The 20754-nt window shown below is 38.7% G+C and overlaps 2 protein-coding genes across 2 annotated transcripts in view; one reads left to right on the forward strand and one right to left on the reverse strand.

Annotated features, from left to right (window-relative positions):
- The window catches only part of alx4a (ALX homeobox 4a), a 43074-nt gene extending 39498 nt beyond the window's left edge, over positions 1–3576 (forward strand). The window contains exon 5 of the transcript XR_009656646.1: positions 2720–3576. The gene's annotated coding sequence lies outside the window, so the exon portion shown is untranslated. The remainder of the gene's footprint in view (positions 1–2719) is intronic.
- A 1075-nt stretch (positions 3577–4651) lies between these two features.
- Positions 4652–20754, reverse strand: part of ext2 (exostosin glycosyltransferase 2) — a 117915-nt gene continuing 101812 nt past the window's right edge. Inside the window, exons 14-15 of the mRNA XM_060940792.1 lie at positions 15885–15967; positions 4652–9268 (exon numbers count right to left, since the gene is read on the reverse strand). Of these exons, the coding sequence (XP_060796775.1) occupies positions 9130–9268; positions 15885–15967 (222 nt within the window). The 3' untranslated portion in view covers positions 4652–9129. The remainder of the gene's footprint in view (positions 9269–15884; positions 15968–20754) is intronic.

A 20754-nucleotide genomic window follows, 5' to 3' on the forward strand; every position in this document is an offset into this window, starting at 1 on the left:
CAGATCAGAAACTGCTAATTAAATGATCAATCTCTGAAATTTGGTCAAAACTCGTTCCTTGTATGATGCCTGGACCGAAATCATTGAATTTGAACAAATGCATGTGATTGGCTGCAACAGCGCATCTGCGCTATGTGTTTAGAAAACTAGCTTCAATTCGATTAACTTCATCGGTTCTGCTACAGTATTTTTTCGCATTCTCAATCGGTTGCCATGACAACAGAAAGCACATTCATGACATGCGTATCACGGTCGTAGATAATTATTTTGCAAAGTTAAGGTCTGAAATGTGGCGAAATTCTCAACACGTTTCTGAAGAGTGCTCGAGTTCTCCACTGCAGATCAACTAAATAACATTCAGCAGAAAATGAACCCATGGTTTTGCAAACTAATGACGTTTTCTTTGTTTTTCCATCTTTGCCAGACATTTTCTCTTGATTAAACTGACAAAAAAAAAAGATGCGATGAACAACCCATAATTATCTAACGAACCCCTTGAAGAACCCTTTGTTCTTGTAGTGTATGTACTGTATTACCTGGGCAAGGGTTTGGTACAAATTTCAAATTGTTGCTCATTATTTTCTTTTTAATACCCAGAACCTGTCAGATGTTTACAATTCAGCTTGGTACTCAAAACACTGTTAGAAAAATGGGTTCTTCAAGGGTTCTTGGCTTTCTGAAAGGTACTGCTTGGAACCTGTTCTGATAGGGAAACACTGCAGAGAACCAAGAAGAGTTCTACCTGTCCTAAGAGTGTAGTATGATGGCATGATATCCAGGTTTTCTGAAATAAAATTCAAGCTTGGTACATGGTTCCATTTTAGACAAAAGGGTTCTTGAAGGGCCTGTTAAGGAGTCACTGGATAATTAAGTGTTCTCAACTTCTACAAAAAGGTTTCCTGTTAAAAAGCGTTCCAAGTGTAACCCTTTCTTTTTGCGAGCTAAGAACCTTCCATGACCCCTTAAAGAACCCCTGAAGAACCCATCCCCCCATTATTTTGTTTAATGCCTAGAACCTGTTAGAGGTTCAGAAATCAGCTTGGTACCCGTTCTGATATTGAAACACTACACAAAACCTAGAAGGGTTTGAAAGGACACCATGTCCAGGGTTTGGAAAGGTCTTCTGAAATAAACTTAAAGTTGGTACCAATCTTGGGAGAAAAGTGTTCTTGAAAGGTTCTTTAAGAGTTAAGATCAAGTGTTCTGAGCTTCTAAAAGAGATTTTCTATTAGAAAGAGTTGCAAGTGTAACCTTTTTTTGTTTTGCAATTATCCAATGACCCCTTAAAGAACCCTTGAAGAACCCATTTTGCCCCTGTTCATTATTTTTGTTTCATGTCTAGAACCTGTCAGAGGTTCACAAATCAGCTTAGTGCTTGGTAAATTCTTAGTCAAATGGGTTCTTCAAAGGATTTCAGCTTTCTGGAAGGTTCTGCATGGAACCCATTCTGATATTGAAACACTACATAGATCCTCGAAGAGTTCAAAAGGACACCATGTCCAAGGTTTGGACAGGTCTTCTGAAATTGAATTCAAGTTGGTTCTTGGTACCAATCTTGGAAAAGTGTTCTTGAAAGGTTCTTCAAGAGTTAAGAGTAAGTGTTCTGAGCTTCTAGAATAGATTTCATATCAGAAAGAGTTCCAAATGTAACCCCCCTTTTTTTTTTTGGTAATGACCCAATGACCCCTTTAAGGAACCCTTCAGGAACTCTTTTTCCTGCTTGTTATTTGTTACCTAGGACCTGATTCTTGGTACTTTGTACAATCTTAGAATCTAATAATCTAAAAAGTCGTCTCAGAGGGAAGCATAATGACATATCAGGTTTTCTGAAATTAATTCCAGCTTGGTCCAGGGGTCCAATTGCGTTCTTGAAGAGTTCTTTAAGAGTCAGGTTAGGTTCCTAGCTTTCAAGAAAGGGTTAAATCCAGTTGCATCACTGAATCCAGTTTAGTTTTTGCATTAAAACATGAGCATATTGATGTTGCTGATAGTCAGCACTTTTCTAGATCCCTCTAAGAGTTCCTGTTCCATGTAGAACGCCGGGGTTTGTCGCTTTTGGGTTCCTCAGAGGGTGAAAGCGATGAGATAACGTTTCGGAGTTCTGAGAAAGGATGGTCCACACAGCTGTGCGAGGAACAAATGCAAAACAAACATGCCTCGCTCATGCTCAGCTGTCAAGGCTCCTCTTTCACGAAGTCACACACTGCACCAGGCTCGCCTCGCTCTCTCATGGTTTCAACGACCGACTCGCGGACGTTCACGAAGTTCTCTTAATTATCACCCGGACAACTGCGGATGGAGATTCTGTGACAGAACTGAGATGTCGGTTCTCGACGGCGGTTTATTTTACAACTGGCTTTGGGTGGCTTTCGCAGCTCAGCCACAAGAACTCAGGTCACTAAAATGACTGTGGGATAATTTCGGTTTAAAAAAAAAAAAAAAAAGCAGGGTTTTTTTTCCTTTTTCTTTTTCAACTAAGCATTAAACTCAAACAGATACCTGTGTAAAGATGATTTGTGCAAACAAAAACACACAAAAAAAGAAAAATATGAATGAAGTCCATCTCTGCGTCGTCCCTTGTCACTTCTAATACTACTGAAGAAGGCATATCCAAGTTCTAGAATAATAATAATAATAATATAATGCTTTGTGTGAGTTTTTGAGCATGTACAATTTTCTGTGCGTTAAATTTTCTTTTCTTTTTTTTTTTGCTGTTTAGGAGTTGAAAATTGAATTAATTTGTTGTAATTATCCTTGCAAGGAATTTAATATTATTTCATGTGTGAGGCTGGGGTTTGTGTTTGGATTTTAGGATTTAAATGTGATTTTTTTTTTTTTGGTGTGATGCATTTTTTTTTTTCCCTCCTCCCAAAGCTTCCAGCTAAATGTATGGCATTTTAATTAATTATTTACTTCCAAGCTTGTTGATATTCTATATATGAATATGTATTGTGTGTGTATGAGAGATGTGTGTGTGTGTGAGAGAGAGAGAGAGAGATTTAAACAGTAAGTTATTGCACTTACAAATGTTCTGCTCACAGTAACTGCCCTGGGTTTGATATCACTAATAAGCGGTTTATAATCAAGCGCCAACATTTAGCGTCATTGATTATTATTTTTGTTTCCTCATTGTCCCAAAATTGTCTTAGACAACTGTAATTACACATGACTCAGCTACAAATCACAGCGTTTCTGAAATCCCATCCAAAGCTCCCACTGGTTTTATGTGAGCCTTTTTTTTTTTTTTAACCCCAGGACAATTCCCACTCAACAGACTATTTTAAGATCTTGGCTTGTGAAATCGCCTGCATTCTCAAAGCACCACCATTCCTCTTCCATTCTCTAATAAATTGGACTAATGGAGTTCCAGCGGAGAGAAGAGGCAGCGTGGGTTTGACCGTCTTCCAGCAACGGGGAAAAGAACATTACATTCTAACCAGTGTTGGGGAAGGGAGCTCTGCTTGTTTTAACATATTTTATTTGATGCTTTGAGAGTGTGTGTGTGTGTGTGTGTGTGTGAGAGAGAGATTTTTTTTCCCCCGTTTAGATACTGATCAATAAAAACCTTAACATTAACTCACCTTTCGTTGGGTGTGCTCTTCCTCAGGATAAAAGTTCTTAAAAACTTAAGAAAAAAAACCCAAAAAACACTTCACGTGGTGCTGTTACAGAAAAATAATCAACGACACGCGTACAAGTGTCATGAAGCGGAGTCAAGCTGATGAACAGCACTTCCTGAAGTGTTTTATTTCTCTGACACAGTGATTTACCACTGATTGCGATTTCTATTTAGTTTTTATCCATTTATAGTTGCGTTTCATGTTAGTGCCCGTTATAGCAGCTATAAACAGTAGTTTCTTCATCTCTCTCTCTCTTTACCTCTCATGCAGCTTGTCATGTTACACAGAAACCACAACAGCATCCTGAAGACAACACCAGGACCGACACTGGAGACTCCTTCCATAAATGTTAAATAAGCACTGCCTGAGAAAATATCAACAATTATTCATAACATTTAATTGGTTCATAGTTAAACAAGCGTCCTCTGTATAGGTCCCTGTGAATGAGCTGTTGCTATAGGAACGATGAGAACAGCTCATCAAGATGTGTTCTCTAGTTTTCTCTGTTTCTCCCTCACACACTTCTCATAAAGTAGACCCGTTTAAACCCCAAGCAATTGCAACACTCCCACAAAACGCTCGCTTGGACTAAATAACAGACACTTCATAAAGCAAAGGGCTGCAGACAATCTGGCTCTCGCTACGTAATTGGTCATTCGCTGACATTTCCAATACCCGAGTCATTGCTGAAACCTCCTCCTCCTTACCAGATTCTCTCTCTCTCTCTCTCTGTGTGTCAGGGAACAGGCAGAGCACGAATACATTTCTCTTCACAAGTTCACTCCCCATAGAGATGAAATGCATTTATCTCAGACATGCAGGCTCCTGCACTTAAATCATTCACAGAGCTCAGACATCTGCTCCATCCCTAGACAACAGAAACCATAAAAAAAAAAAACCACACACAACACACACACAAAACACTGCTTAGTTTTAACTTCACAATGTCACTCAGGCATGCTTTAGAAAAGGGTTGCTTGTTGCTTGAAAAAGGTAATTAATAAATAAATAAATTACAAGTGGCAAAAGAGTTTAAAGAAACATTTATTTTAAAAAAAAAGAGAGAGAAAATGCAGACTTATCTGGAATCTTGTTAATCGATGACGTATTTTTTTTTTGTAAACTTTTAATGAGGAACGTTCATAAACATGTCAGTCCAGACAAGACACGCGACTCAATATTTATTCTATTGATTGTCTAAAATAATAATCATAATAACATTTATATATTAAAAAAAAAAAAAACCTTCACACAGACTGATATTTTACAAGCAATAAAGCGAAATGCGACGACAGACTAAAGACCGCAGTATTTACAGACGTGCCAGCATTGAAGGCGAACAAGAACCTTAGCAAGTGGGAAATTTAAAAAAGAAAAAAAAAAAAATCCAGAATTTTACCACTAACACACTCGCTGGCCACTTTATTAGGAACACCCCTACATCCACCTGCTCTTGCGGGGAGAGGGAAAAAAAAATCAAATGTGAACCGAAGGAGTTTGAAGAACATCACAAGAACAGTAGTTTAAATCGTTCAAGTGGAGTTAAATGGAAAAGCATCTTGGCATGCAACAGAGAGAGAACACCACATCGGGTTCCGCTCCTGCAGCCAAGAACAGGGAGCTCAGAATCAGCAAGTTCCTATTAAAGTGGCCGGGGAGTGTGTTAAGCTTATATTAGTGGATGAAATGGTGAATTGTCTCCTTGATGTGAGCATTCGTTAATAATTAGCATCTCCTCCATTTTTATCATATGGATCAAAGATTCGGTAGTCCCGCCTACTTGTTTCCTATTGGCTCACAAGTCAGGACATGGTGAAATTGACTGAACAAGACAAAAAAAAAAAAAATAATCACAATCGTTCACGCCAGCGTCCTTTCCCCTTCTGCTTTAGACAAAAAAATAAAAATTTAAAAAGGCAGCACATTTTTCAGATCCGGCATCACCAAAGGAACCAGTTGAATATCGATTACAATGCTACAATTAACCATAAATATTGGCACCTCTGTGTTTGCTGTACAAATCGGTTTCCCTGCTCCGTAGATCACAAACTAAAACCCACACGTCGTTTAAAAAAAACAGGGCGAATTGTTCGATAAATAAAGTGAATTTATCTTCGATTTTTCACAACACAAAAACAGTACCCTGATAAAAAACAAGGACAGTGTTTCTACGTCTTTGAACGCACCATCACTGCGTCTCTTAGTGTTCGTTCAGATGCTTTAAAATTTCCGTTTCTGATTTTTGAAGAATTTCTAAACGTTTGAGTGGAAAGTGCTGAAATTTTTCACTGCAGGAAAAAAAATCTGACTCTCTTATTTCTTAAAAGTGTTTGGGGGAAAAAAATTATTTTTAAAAACCTGTAAAACCTGGACAAGTTCTAGACTTCAGAGAAAAGTAAAGGCCCCGTCACACTTATTTGGAATTAGCAGGAATCAAGCAGAACCAGCCGGAATGAAAATTTTTTAAAAAATTCGTGCCACATTCGGGCGGGAATTTCAAACTGACCAACCTTCTTACAGCTTTGTAAGAATGCCGTTCGAATACTTAGGTGGTGTTTACATTAGACCGTATCCGTATCGTTTTCGTTGCGGATGCACTGTCCGTGCACATTAAAACGCCGGGAAACGACTCCACAGGCGGAACAGTTTGAATCCGCCAGGGCCCACGTATTCAACCCGGTACGTATCTGATCCGGTGCTGTGTAAACATTGAGGAACGAGGATACGCAGTGCTGAGCTCTAGCTGACGTCGTCACTGGACAACGTCACTGTGACATCCACCTTCCTGATTCGCTGGCGTTGGTCATGCCACGTTGGTCATGTGACGCGACTGCTGAAAAACGGCGCGGACTTCACTTCCTGCTATTTGTGTGTGTACGCGAATCGTTTTAAAAACGTTAATCTGATGATCCGTTGATTCGAAATAATGTAAACAGGGCCTTAGAATGCGCTTCGAACCCGCCTCGAATGATTCTTGCACATTCCAGATGTATTAGCTTTCGAATGCAGTTCAAATGTAGTTGGAACACAGTAGGAACACCTAGAATGCTGTTAGAATGCAGTAAGAATATTAAGAATGCACTTCGAGTGCCGTACGAGTGCGGTTCGATTGCTGCCCGAATACCACCCGAAGTCTGGTCGGAAGGTGCCTTGAATGCTGTACGAATTCACCTCAAATGCAGTCAGAACGCTCCCGGAACAGCCGCCGAATGTGTTTCGAATGTCTAAGAATTCAAAGAGAATGCAGCTCGAATACTTAGAATATCCTGGAATATATGAAGAATTTTCATTCCGATGGCATTCCGGCTCATTCGAGACATTCTGGCAGGATTTGAAGTGGCTTGCCATTTCGATTCTTCCCTCGTATACGATCAGAATGTTTTGAATGCTGTTGGAATGCCGTAAGAACATTTAGAATGCAGTCGAAATGCAGTGAGAATACACTTCGAATGCCGTTCGATATTTCTCCTCTTCGAATGCGCCTCGAATGTTTTGAGCACGAGCAAAACATTCGGGCCGGCCACAAGAATGGGCCCGAATGTTTGGAATGCACTCAGAATTTTTAGAATGCACTTCGAATATCCCGGAATACACGAAGAATTTTAATTCTGACGGCATTCCGGCTCATTCCGCCTCTAGTGCGACTACCCTATTAGAAACTAAGTGTTGGTTCTTCAGCTTTTCCACATGGGGGAATTCTTTAAAGGTTCTATGCAAAACCCTACAACACTCTTTCCCAAGAATAAAGAGAATAAAGTGCTGGAAGCTTCAACAACCCTTTTTTTTTTTTTCTTCCCAAGGCTAAATTTTAATGTTCTCCTCCTGACAGGTTCTAGAGTTTAAGAAGCAGCTAATAAGGAATACTTTGGAGCTTCTCTGGAGATCTGATGCTTCAGCATCACAGAACTCTATTTTTTATGTAACTGAAATGAATAACACCTCATTTTTCAAAATACTCTTTTTTGGGTTCTTAACTTTCAAAAACTTTTCTTGATAAGAATATTGTCTTGTAGGGTTCTCCATCGAGACGTTAATGGTTCTTTGGTTGTTTCTCTGTGAGAACTCCATGTAGAATCCGACAACAAAATAATTCCCAATCAAACTTTTTTTTAAGAACCCCTTCTTTTAAAAAAGTTAAGAACCATTAATGATTCAAAATACCATGAAAGAACCCTTCAAGAACCCTTATTTTCTAAGGGTGTTTGGAGAACTATGACAGCTAAACATTAAACTCCTGACAAGTTCTAGATATTAAGAATAAATGATATGAAGAAGAAAATAATTTGGAGTTTGTACCACACACTTAACCACAAGAGGTGTGTTAATACGCACTCTTAGAACAATGGGTTCTTTAAGAGTTCAGGGAAAATGAATAGTTCTTCCCATCCTAAACATCGCGCCATCGGGTTCTACGTACAGAAAGCCAGCAAACACCAAAGAACAGTTCTAAATTAATGGTTCTAAATAAGTTGTACTTTTTTACGAAGCTAAAGAACCCTCAAAGAACCCCTGTTCTAAGAGTGTGCGTATGAACTTAGTAAGTGTGCAGTACAAGCTCCAAATTACTGCTCATCATTTCTTCTTAATTCCTCGAACTTGTCACAAGTATAATGTTGAGCTCTTGGTTCCCACAGGGTTCTACTAGTGTTCTTTAGGAGTTCAGTGGATAATTGAAGAGTTCTAGGTTCTTAAAATAGTTCTGCTTGGAAACATTTTATTGTCTGGATCGATGTAGAAACTTGAAAGGTTTCTAAATGTAGAACCATTAGATATTTTATATTAATAAAAAGCGAAGAACGCTGGCTTCGCAAATTAAATCATCACTTTAAAGAACCCTTGAGAAAAGTACGGTTTTTAAGAATGTAGGAAACGAAATGTGACTGGATTTAAGTTCCTGTTTATAGCAAAGAAAGTTTGCTTACTGTACGTAGCAGCTTGAGCGTGCAATTTTGTACTGATGAATTTTTACAAAAATAAACGTAATTTTTTTTTTTACTTCTTTACGTTTTTAACCGATAGAACCCTTTTTCTGACTTTGTATTGAACAGTATTAAGAATTATTCCGTAAATACAGTGAAATACAGTAAAACGTGAGTAATTCAGAGAAGAGTGAGAAACGTAAAACTGGATCACTGAGAGCTCCTGGGAGTTTAATAGACTGCTCCGAGACTCCAATCCAATCCTCGGTTTCCATAAAAACGTGTAAAAAGTACAATTTTTGCTTCATACGGTGAAACGTGGCTGCTCAGTGGACTCTAATTTTCAGTGTTATTGACAGACACGATCTGCAGCTGTTCCTTCCAAGTTCCTGGAGATCCATCTCGATAAAAGAACGCATGTAGATACAGCAACAGGACGTTTCCTCCCCCCCTCCCCCCGTCACATCACGTCATGTCACATGATTAACCAGAAGAAGCGCTTCTTATCTTAAAAAGAAGTTAAACATCACCGATGAGTCCTGGAGAATCTGTCACGTGATGAAGGTGTAAAGAACAGGAGCGGGACTCGGTCATAAACTTCCGATGTTGGGAAAACTCTTGAGCTTCTCCGGGAAGTCGTCCTTGTATAAAACAGGATCAGCACGGTGTTCCACAACCTTCAGAGGCATGGTGCCGAATACAGACGCGAATTTGTTTATACATTCGGACCTGGGAGAAAAGAAAAGAAAGGTTATGTGTGCTTTATTAATGAGACGATGAAAGATATCTACAGTTCTTTACATAAGTAGTGTGTGTGTGTGGGGGGGAACCTGCCCTTGCTGTGAAGCATGGTGGTGGTAGCATCAGTCTCAGCGTTACCCTTAGCCTCTTGGCAGCTTCCTACAGATACGCTATCTTCTTTCTAATTTTCAATCATGGATTTACAGTGGTGCTTGAAAGTTTGTGAACCCTTTAGAATTTTCTATATTTCTGCATAAATATGACCTAAAACATCATCAGATTTTCACACAAGTCCTAAAAGTAGATAAAGAGAACCCAGTTAAACAAATGAGACAAAAATATTAGACTTGGCCACTTATTTATTGAGGAAAATGATCCAATATTACATATCTGTGAGTGGCAAAAGTATGTGAACCTCTAGGATTAGCAGTTAATTTGAAGGTGAAATTAGAGTCAGGTGTTTTCAATCAGTGGGATGACAATCAGGTGTGAGTGGTTTTATTTAAAGAACAGGGACCTATCAAAGTCTGATCTTCACAACACGTTTGTTGAAGTGTATCATGGCACAAACAAAGGAGATTTCTGAGAACTTCAGAAAGAGCGTTGTTGATGCTCATCAGGCTGGAAAAGGTTACAAAACCATCTCTAAAGAGTTTGGACTCCACCAATCCACAGTCAGACAGATTGTGTACAAATGGAGGAAATTCAAGACCATTGTTACCCTCCCCAGGAGTGGTCGACCCAACAAAGATCACTCCAAGAACAAGGCGTGCAATAGTCGGCAAGGTCACAAAGGACCCCAGGGTAACTTCTAAGCAACTGAAGGCCTCTCTCACATTGGCTAATGTTAATGTTCATGAGTCCACCATCAGGAGAACACTGAACAACAATGGTGTGCATGGCAGGGTTGCAAGGAGAAAGCCACTGCTCTCCAAAAAGAAGATTGCTGCTTGTCTGCAGTTTCCTAAAGATCATGTGGACAAGCCAGAAGACTATTAGAAAAATATTTTGTGGACAGATGAGACCAAAATATAACTTTTTGCTTTAAATGAGAAGCATTATGTTTGGAGAAAGGAAAACACTGCATTCCAGCATAAGAACCTTATCCCATCTGTGAAACATGGTGGTGGTAGGATCATGGTTTGGGCCTGTTTTGCTGCATCTGGACCAGGACGGCTTGCCATCATTGATGGAACTATGAATTCTGAATTATACCAGCGAATTCTAAAGGAAAATGTCAGGACATCTGTCCATGAACTGAATCTCAAGAGAAGGTGGGTCATGCAGCAAGACAACAACCCTAAGCATACAAGTCGTTCTACCAAAGAATGGTTAAAGAAGAATAAAGTGAATGTTATGGAATGGCCAAGTCAAAGTCCTGACCTTAATCCAATCGAAATGTTGTGGAAGGACCTGAAGCGAGCAGTTCATGTGAGGAAACCCACCAACATCCCAGAGTTGAAGCTGTTCTGTACGGAGGAACGGGCTAAAATTCCTCCAAGCCGGTGTGCAGGACTGATCAACAGTTACCGCAAACGTTTAGTCGCAGTTATTGCTGCACAAGGGGGTCATACCAGATACTGAAAGCAAAGGTTCACATACTTTTGCCACTCACTGATATGTAATATTGGATCATTTTCCTCAATAAATAAACGAGCAAGTATAATATTTTTGTCTCATTTGTTTAACTGGGTTCTCTTTATCTACTTTTAGGACTTGTGTGAAAATCTAATGATGTTTTAGGTCATATTTATGCAGAAATATAGAAAATTCTAAAGGGTTCACAAACTTTCAAGCACCACTGTAACAGTGTTTGAAGGGATGCTTAATTTTTTTTTTTTAAATAACGATTTACATTTTTCCTAAATTTTGTGGCGTCCTCTAAGAACAGGTATATTTATATTAAAATCACGTACCACTTTAGATGAACTCCAGTGAACTTATCGGCTTACTGGTCGCGCCTCTGATATAAACCCCTACCTGATGGACAGGATGCATTTTTTAGCTTCTTAACTTTTTTAGTTTAAGGAAAGATTCCCGAGAGGACAGTTGTCTCATGCTGGGATTGTGTTACACAGATTTTACCCCCAACCTCGATTCGCATTAGAGCAGAGTTTTGAGGCAGACAAAACTGTGCAAATCTTTTGTTTTTCTTCTTTCTCCTAATAGAATTTTAGCACAACATAATTAAATATTTAACTGTTACAGGATCTTTCTACTTTATTATTATTCTCCGAACGTTTTTTTTTAAGATGCTATTTCTCCTTCAGTTTTCAACCAATTGTCAGCAAATTTGCCATGAATACCACCGGGCTGAATTTTGTTATGACTTTTGGTACTGATCTGGATCATTGATCCGGAATGATCCATGAAAAACGGGATCACTTAGAACTCTGTCAATTTTCATGATTTTGTTCAATCAGTTTTTAAAATTTTGTTCAGAGCGGCAGGGCGCAACTTTTCCTCATTAAGCGTCATTTTCTGTCTCTTATCGTTCCGGATCTAAAGGGTACGGTGACCAGACGTCCCGGTTTGCAACAACTACTGCAAATTACTGTGACTTTAGTCACACTCTATCTAGTTATTTTTCCTGCAGGACTCAAGCGCCAATCAACAAGTCAAATCCAAACGGACTTCTTTAGGATGCAATAAAAACGGGTGACAAGAACTTAAAGAATGATCACAAACACGCCAAAGAACCGACAAAATTAAGTTACACTTTCAGGATTGAATGGATAATTACGGGTTCTGAATCTCCAATATCCAAAATTCAGCGATCATGATACTGAACGAGTCGAAGACGAGTAGCTGAATGGAATATATCTGATAGACCACAAAAAAAAGCCAGCCAATATTATTATTATTATTATTCATACACATTCCTTTCAGGTGTTCGACGCGTCTTTCTCTTTCAAAATTCTCTCAAACTCTTCTGTATTTAACGAAGCAAACCTGGTGGCCATGTTTCTTTTACAAATTGTCCCAGTCGCTCGCTTGGTAGCGCGGAAGTTTTACATCTCCGATGTGTGATGTCATGTTGTCTTGACAACCATGCAATATCATAAACCATATTCAACGCTCATTCTCCATTGGGTAGAGTGACGTAATACATGTAGGATAAGCGATATGCTTATAATATTGCATGCTATCAAACCAGATGAATGAAACCTGCTAGAAGGGAATAGAACACGTTTTTATTCCATCGAAAAAGTGTCCTGTATGGATGATAATCACTGATATTTCACTCCGGTCACGTCACTCCCAGTGTTTTTCTGCTGATGAGATGTGTCAAAATGGCAAACCAGTTCAAAATTAAAATAGTTTTGAATTTTTAACTTACGTATATATATATATATTTTTTTTTGGTGGATGTGTCCATATACTGTAATATGAAGAACATTACAGGGTGGTGTGAAGATATGAAGTTTATCTTTTCGTGTTGAAAAATATATACATTCACCACTCGAAGATAAACTGTAGATCTTTGCACAACCATGTAATATCTGATACATATTATTTAGTAAATACAGTGACGTACAATGAAATGTCTAATGTATAAGATTTTTACATTTTTTTATTTGCACCGAATGCTGTGAACTATACAGATTTTTCCCTCGATGTCAATCTTTTTGACGTATTTGCGATATAAAATCCTAATCAAGTCCACTACAAAAATGAGGAAAAGTGTAAGAGAGATAGGAGGGGGTGAATACTTATGCAAGCCAATGCTTGAGCGCAGATTGCAGAGCGCTGGCGTTTTTTTTCTTTTCTTTTTGGAGTAGTGCAAAGCCTGGCTTTTATGGCAGGAAACATGTTCAGAGCGAAAAGCGTGACCAGAGAGACCCCATCAATCTCCGCTGAGCCTCCAGTCAAAGGGCTGCATGGTCTGTGGAGCCAGACTCTATTAGTAACACTCTTTATTCACTTCCAAGGTCGTGCACTTGTTCGGGCCCGGAGCGGAGCGCAGGCTACCGGCTCACTTTCAAGTGTTAAAGCAATCACTCACTCACGCCGAGGTGGCAGGTAACGAAGCGCAATTAAATTTCTGAACACAGTTACAGATCTGTACTTTCATACGTTTCTCCTGTCGGCGAATCCTGACTTCCTGCATCACTCCGTTTCTCTACGTTCATCTCGCTCCAATTTTATTAATTATAATTATTTTTATTAAAGTGACTCTTTCGCATCGAAATTTCCCTCCTAACAAATCTCAACCTCTAAAAATCAAACATAGAACCATTAAAAAAAAGTTCTTCATTTGTATCGCTTCTGGAATCTTTAAACATTTTATATTCTATGTAGAACGTAAATAAAAATATATTTTCCATTCAAAAGGTGTCGCAGGAAGACCATTTAACTAAGAACCCTAAATTATTCCACATAATCCCTTAAAGTACTCTTAGAGAACCCATTTTTCCGTGTGTACTGAGTACCACATGGCTGGAGTTTGTGTGTCTCTCTCTCTCACACACACACACTTATCCAGGTCGTACAAGGTTCTTCACTTTTTTTTTTTATGGGTTTGCTGGATAATTAAGGATTTTAAGTTTTCAAAGAACTTAAAAAAAAAAAGACGACATTTTTAAAACCCAAGAACCCTTAATTATTCAATAAACCATTAAAGAACCCCTTTTCCCTCTCAAGAGTGCAGGGAGTACAACAGGTTCTAGATATTAAGAAGAAAATAATGAGCAATAATTTGGAGGTTTCATCACACACTTCGAAAAAAGGGTTCTTAGGTTTCAAAAAACAAGTCTTTCCCCCCGTTGTCTTTTTGTCTTTTGAAATTTGTGCATAGAATTCTCTAAAGAACCGTTTTTAAAATAAACATAAATAATTAAATTATTCACCATACCCTTAAAGAACCTTTTTTGCCCTAAAATTGTACCAAGTGCTCCGCTCCACTTCCAGAGTTTGTATCACACACTTCACCAGGTAGGACAGGGTTCTTCAAGGCGTTTTTAAGGGTTCTCAGCTTTCAAAAGTGTTTTAAAAACCTTTTCAATAAGAAAATCTTGCCTTGTACGGTTCTACATAGAAACTATAATAGTTCTTGGGTTGTCTCTGGGAGAATGCTTACAAGTTCTATGTAGAACCCCTAAAGGTTTTATTAAGAACCCTACAACAAAAATTTCCAGTCATTTTTCCCCCCAAAGCTAAGGATCCCTGTAATTATTCAAAATACCGTTAAAGAATCTTTAAATCACTTTTTTTTTTTAAAAATCAGAAGTATCAAGAACCCTTAATTATCCAAAGAACACTTAAAGTACTCTTGTAGAACCCTGTGTACAAGTACCAAGAACTAAATGTTACTAATAATGAGCAATAGTTTGGAGTTTGTATCACACACTCACCCAATTAACACCCACACCTCTTAGAACCAAGGGTTCTCCAATGAGTCACTGGATAATTCACGGTTCTTAGCTTTGAAACCTTTTTGTTTTGTTGTAGGGTTCTACACAGAAACCTGAGATCTAAACACAGCCTCCGAACAAATCTACACTTTTGTTTCTTACAAAAAAAAAAAAAAATCTGTTTGAAATGTTTAAACGTTCTTCAGTGGTCTCTCTTCAGGAACCCTTACAAGTTCTACATAGAACACAACACGACAAAAAAAAAAATCCTTCCCTGTCAACAATATTCCGAAGTAGAACCCGTTTTGAAAGCTACGCACCCTTATACATTCAACATACCATTAAAGATCTCTTCAAGAACCCTTATTTCCTGAATAACAAGATAAACAAACGCTAAACGTGAAACTCTGGACAGGTTCTAGGTATTAAGAAGAACGTAATGAGCAGTATGACACTTTGCCAGTGAAGACTGGGTTCTTCTGGAGTTTTGTAATGCTTTGTTGGAAAATGACAGGTTCTTAGCTTTCATTTCAGAAACTCTAACAGTTCTTTAGTTGAGTTTCTTTGTAGAACCTTACAAAATATTTTCCTCCTTCTGAAACACGGTTTCAAAGACGCTCTTTCCGAAAGCCCTGGCTATCTTACAGAAAGAGCGTCTTTGAAACCGTGTTTCACAAGGAGGAAAATATTTTCTAAGTGTGGGAGAAATGATTTCTTGGTAAAATCTAGAAGCAGTCATTCAGCTCTCCTGGTCCAGTCTTTAAGGATATACTGAATAATATAATTAAGGGTTCTTAGCAAACAGGGAACACACTCTGTAGGACATTTAAAGGTTCCTACAGAAGGAGCGTAGCCTGTAGAACTCCGTCTGGTTTGGTCCCTGAACCTAAAGAGAAACTAGTACACGACTTTGGAAGCGCGTGTGTGAGTGATTTGTCCACTCGAGTGTGTTCTTTGTTCTGTAACGCAGCGAGAGGAAATTGGAAGCCGCTATTTTGCGTGCTCTGGTTTAGCGTGAACGTCAGCGTGCTGATCAGACTCGAGCTTGGCATGCAAACACAGCTTGAACTTGGATGGAGAAGTTCCTCCTCACTGTTTGGCTGATAAATGCACATGTCTCCTATGAAGCACCACAATGAGGCTATTGTTGGGGGGAAATACAGAATGTGTTTCAGATGCACATGGAAGCCATGCCAGGTCCGGAGAGCTGCCAGGGTTCTGCTCGGTCCTAGACCCTGTTTATACTTTACCTCTCCACCATGTGCGTCTGATCCAGCGACAGCCCGTCGATCGCCGTGCACTCGGGGCACTTGAACTTCTTACGCGGCGTCACCTGCACAGGAAGGAGGACCAATCATCAGTGCTGATCAGGAACTTACCTGAATCTGACGACCATCTTTACAGAAACTCATAACAATCATCTTTTATCGTCTTCATTCTTCTGAAACGCCTCAATAGAGGCTTCAAAAGTTCTGACGCACTCGTGACAAATTAAAACCACCATGACTGTGTGTTTAATAAAAGAAAAAGATAGAACAATAGAAAGATGATGATAATAAATAGAACGAGTAGAGCAAAAACAGCACAAGAAGAAGAAAAAGACTAACAATGACGTGAATAAAAAAGAGAATGAAAAAGAAAAGGAACGAGGAAGAACAAGAAAAGAAGAAGGAAAAACGAGATGAACAAAGATCAAGACGAACAGAATAATAATAAAAAAAAGAACTGGAAGAAGCACAAAAACATGAAGTGGAACGAAAAAAAACAAAACCCAGACGATGATCATGATGAACAAGAAGAAGAAAAACAAAAAAAAAGAAGGAAAATGATAAAGCAAAAGAAGAACAAGAAAAAGTAGAACAAAAAGGCAAAAGAAGAAGAAAAAAAACAAGAGGAACAGAAGAATAAAAAAGAACTGGAAGAAGCACAAAAACATGAAGTGGAACGAAAAGAAAAAAAAAAATCAGACGATGAACATGATGGACAATGAAGAAGTAAAAGAACAAGAAGAAGAAAAAAGGTGAAGTGAAACAAGCAGAAGAACAAAAAGTCAAATGAACAAGAAAAAGAAGAATGAAAAAAAGGGACGATCAACATCAACAAGAAAATAAAAAGAAACAATACGAAAAGTAAGATCAAGAATTACAAAGACAAAAAATAAAACGAAGTTGCTGTATTTGTATGACCCACCCACGTCTCAATCAGAGATAAATCAAACCCCCAAAAAATAATCAAATCAATGAATGGCAGTGTTTCCACCCTGAATTGATTGTTTTCCTTTAACAGCACGTCCCGAGTGTTTTATTCCTCTCACGCTGCAGTGATTTGCCAAATCACAGTGTCTGCTGATTAAAGAAAGACATCAGACTTCATACTTTTTATCTCTTTATAGTTGCATTTAATATTGTCAAAGGTCTCTGGAACAGTTCTCACTGATATGACTGCAGATGTACAACCCCGATTCCAAAAAAGTTGGGACAAAGAACAAATTGTAAATAAAAACGGAATGCAATAATTTACAAATCTCAAAAACTGATATTGTATTCACAATAGAACATAGACAACATATCAAATGTCGAAAGTGAGACATTTTGAAATTTCATACCAAATATTGGCTCATTTGAAATTTCATGACAGCAACACATCTCAAAAAAGTTGGGACAGGGGCAATAAGAGGCTGGAAAAGTTAAAGGTACAAAAAAGGAACAGCTGGAGGACCAAATTGCAACTCATTAGGTCAATTGGCAATAGGTCATTAACATGACTGGGTATAAAAAGAGCATCTTGGAGTGGCAGCGGCTCTCAGAAGTAAAGATGGGAAGAGGATCACCAATCCCCCTAATTCTGTGCCGACAAATAGTGGAGCAATATCAGAAAGGAGTTCGACAGTGTAAAATTGCAAAGAGTTTGAACATATCATCATCTACAGTGCATAATATCATCAAAAGATTCAGAGAATCTGGAAGAATCTCTGTGCGTAAGGGTCAAGGCCGGAAAACCATACTGGGTGCCCGTGATCTTCGGGCCCTTAGACGGCACTGCATCACATACAGGCATGCTTCTGTATTGGAAATCACAAAATGGGCTCAGGATATTATTTCCAGAGAACATTATCTGTGAACACAATTCACCGTGCCATCCGCCGTTGCCAGCTAAAACTCTGTAGTTCAAAGAAGAAGCCGTATCTAAACATGATCCAGAAGCGCAGACGTCTTCTCTGGGCCAAGGCTCATTTAAAATGGACTGTGGCAAAGTGGAAAACTGTTCTGTGGTCAGACGAATCAAAATTTGAAGTTCTTTATGGAAATCAGGGACGCCGTGTCATTCGGACTAAAGAGGAGAAGGACGACCCGAGTTGTTATCGGCGCTCAGTTCAGAAGCCTGCATCTCTGATGGTATGGAGCTGCATTAGTGCGTGTGGCATGGGCAGCTTACACATCTGGAAAGACACCATCAATGCTGAAAGGTATATCCAGGTTCTAGAGCAACATATGCTCCCATCCAGACGACGTCTCTTTCGGGGAAGACCTTGCATTTTCCAACATGACAATGCCAAACCACATACTGCATCAATTACAGCATCATGGCTGCGTAGAAGAAGGGTCCGGGTACTGAACTGGCCAGCCTGCAGTCCAGATCTTTCACCCATAGAAAACATTTGGCGCATCATAAAACGGAAGATACGACAAAAAAGACCTAAGACAGTTGAGCAACTAGAATCCTACATTAGACAAGAATGGGTTAACATTCCTATCCCTAAACTTGAGCAACTTGTCTCCTCAGTCCCCAGACGTTTACAGACTGTTGTAAAGAGAAAAGGGGATGTCTCACAGTGGGAAACATGGCCTTGTCCCAACTTTTTTGAGATGTGTTGTTGTCATGAAATTTAAAATCACCTAATTTTTCTCTTTAAATGATACATTTTCTCAGTTTAAACATTTGATATGTCATCTATGTTCTATTCTGAATAAAATATGGAATTTTGAAACTTCCACATCATTGCATTCCGTTTTTATTTACAATTTGTACTTTGTCCCAACTTTTTTGGAATCGGGGTTGTAAACACATTGATCTTCACCGGACTCTTTTCTGTCTCTTGAAGATAAGACGACAAAAGAAGTGTGCCTCGTTACTGCAAAATGCAGTGTTTTAGTAATTCAGTGGTTCTAGAACAGGAATTATGGAACTGAAAAGGGAGCCGGAGGCTGGGAGTGCAGTTCGAGGCAAGAGAGGATTAAAGCTGTAATCAAACGGACTCTTGGTGGTTGGAGGTTCTGAGAAAACGGATCAGGCAGGAGAGAGGCGCGTGGTGACGCACAGATAACAGACGTACACTACCGTTCAAAAGTTTGGGGTCACTTTGAAATGTCGTTATTTTTGAAAGAAAAGCACTGTTCTTTTCAATGAAGATCACTTTAAACTAATCAGAAATCCACTCTATACATTGCTAATGTGGTAAATGACTATTCTAGCTGCAAATGTGTGGTTTTTGGTGCAATATCTCCATAGGTGTATAGAGGCCCATTTCCAGCAACTCTCACTCCAGTGTTCTAATGGTACAATGTGTTTGCTCATTGCCTCAGAAGGCTAATGGATGATTAGAAAACCCTTGTACAATCATGTTAGCACAGCTGAAAACAGTTGAGCTCTTTAGAGAAGCTATAAAACTGACCTTCCTTTGAGCAGATTGAGTTTCTGGAGCATCACATTTGTGGGGTCGATTGCTCAAAACGGCCAGAAAAATGTCTTGACTATATTTTCTTTTCATTTTACAACTTATGGTGGGAAATAAAAGTGTGACTTTTCATGGAAAACACAAAATTGTCTGGGTGACCCCAAACTTTTGAACGGTAGCGTAAGCCGGGTCTGTGAAGGGACCACTGTTTATCAATCACTGTGTTCATGGGGAGCACTTACTTTTAACTATCCGAATATTTACAATTTGCAAAAAAATCAACCAATCAATCAATCAATCAATCAATCAATCAATCAATCAATCAATCAATCAGTTTATGATGAATATTTTTTTCTAAATTCCAATAGAGGATAAAAGAAGCACAAATGCAATGAAACAATATGGACAGACAAAAAAAAAAAAGAAGTATAAATGCTGACTCAAATGTGTCGGACTTTACTTAAATTTATTTATATATTTATTTATGATGAATATTTTTTCTGAATTCCAAAAAAAGGATATAAGAGCAACAAATGCAATGAAACAATTTGGACAGACCAAAAAAAAAAAAAGTATAAGTTTACTCGAATGTGTTGGATTTTACATTTATTTATCCAGCTATCTATTTATTTCTGAATGAATGACTTTTTTTTTCTGAATTCCAGTAAAGGATATTAGAGCAACAAATGCAATGAAACAATTTGGACAGACCAAAAAAAAAAAAAAAAAGTATACGTTTACTCAAATGTGTTGGACTTGATTTATTTATGATTTTTTTTCTTTCTTTCTCTGAATTCCAGTAAAGGATAATAAGAGCCACAAATGCAATGAAACAATCTGGACAAAAAAAAAAAAAGGATAAAATGTTTACTCAAATGTGTCAGACTTTACATTTATTTATTTATTCATGAAATCAGATTAGGTCAACACTAAGAGTCAGGACATACCGTACTCATGAAGTTTGTTCACGCTCATGAATAATGAGAGACTTTTCATCTCTGCATCCAGATAAAAGCTTACGACAAAATAACAAAATATAATTTAAAAAATCTGTGGTTAAATGGTGCATGCGCGCTCTAATATCAAGAGCTCCGATTGGTTTAGAGACATTTTCTAGGTGTCGGGCCGATGTTTATGGAAAAACAAAAGGTCTGGATTTTTAAATTTTTAAATTGAATTTCAGTACCGGGGCGGCACGGTGGTGTAGTGGTTAGCGCTGTCGCCTCACAGCAAGAAGGTCCGGGTTCGAGCCCCGTGGCCGGCGAGGGCCTTTCTGTGCGGAGTTTGCATGTTCTCCCCGTGTCCGTGTGGGTTTCCTCCGGGTGCTCCGGTTTCCCCCACAGTCCAAAGACATGCAGGTTAGGTTAACTGGTGACTCTAAATTGAGCGTAGGTGTGAATGTGAGTGTGAATGGTTGTCTGTGTCTATGTGTCAGCCCTGTGATG

Source organism: Neoarius graeffei, chromosome 15 (genome assembly GCF_027579695.1).
Source record: "Neoarius graeffei isolate fNeoGra1 chromosome 15, fNeoGra1.pri, whole genome shotgun sequence".
Taxonomy (NCBI): Eukaryota; Metazoa; Chordata; class Actinopteri; order Siluriformes; family Ariidae; genus Neoarius; species Neoarius graeffei.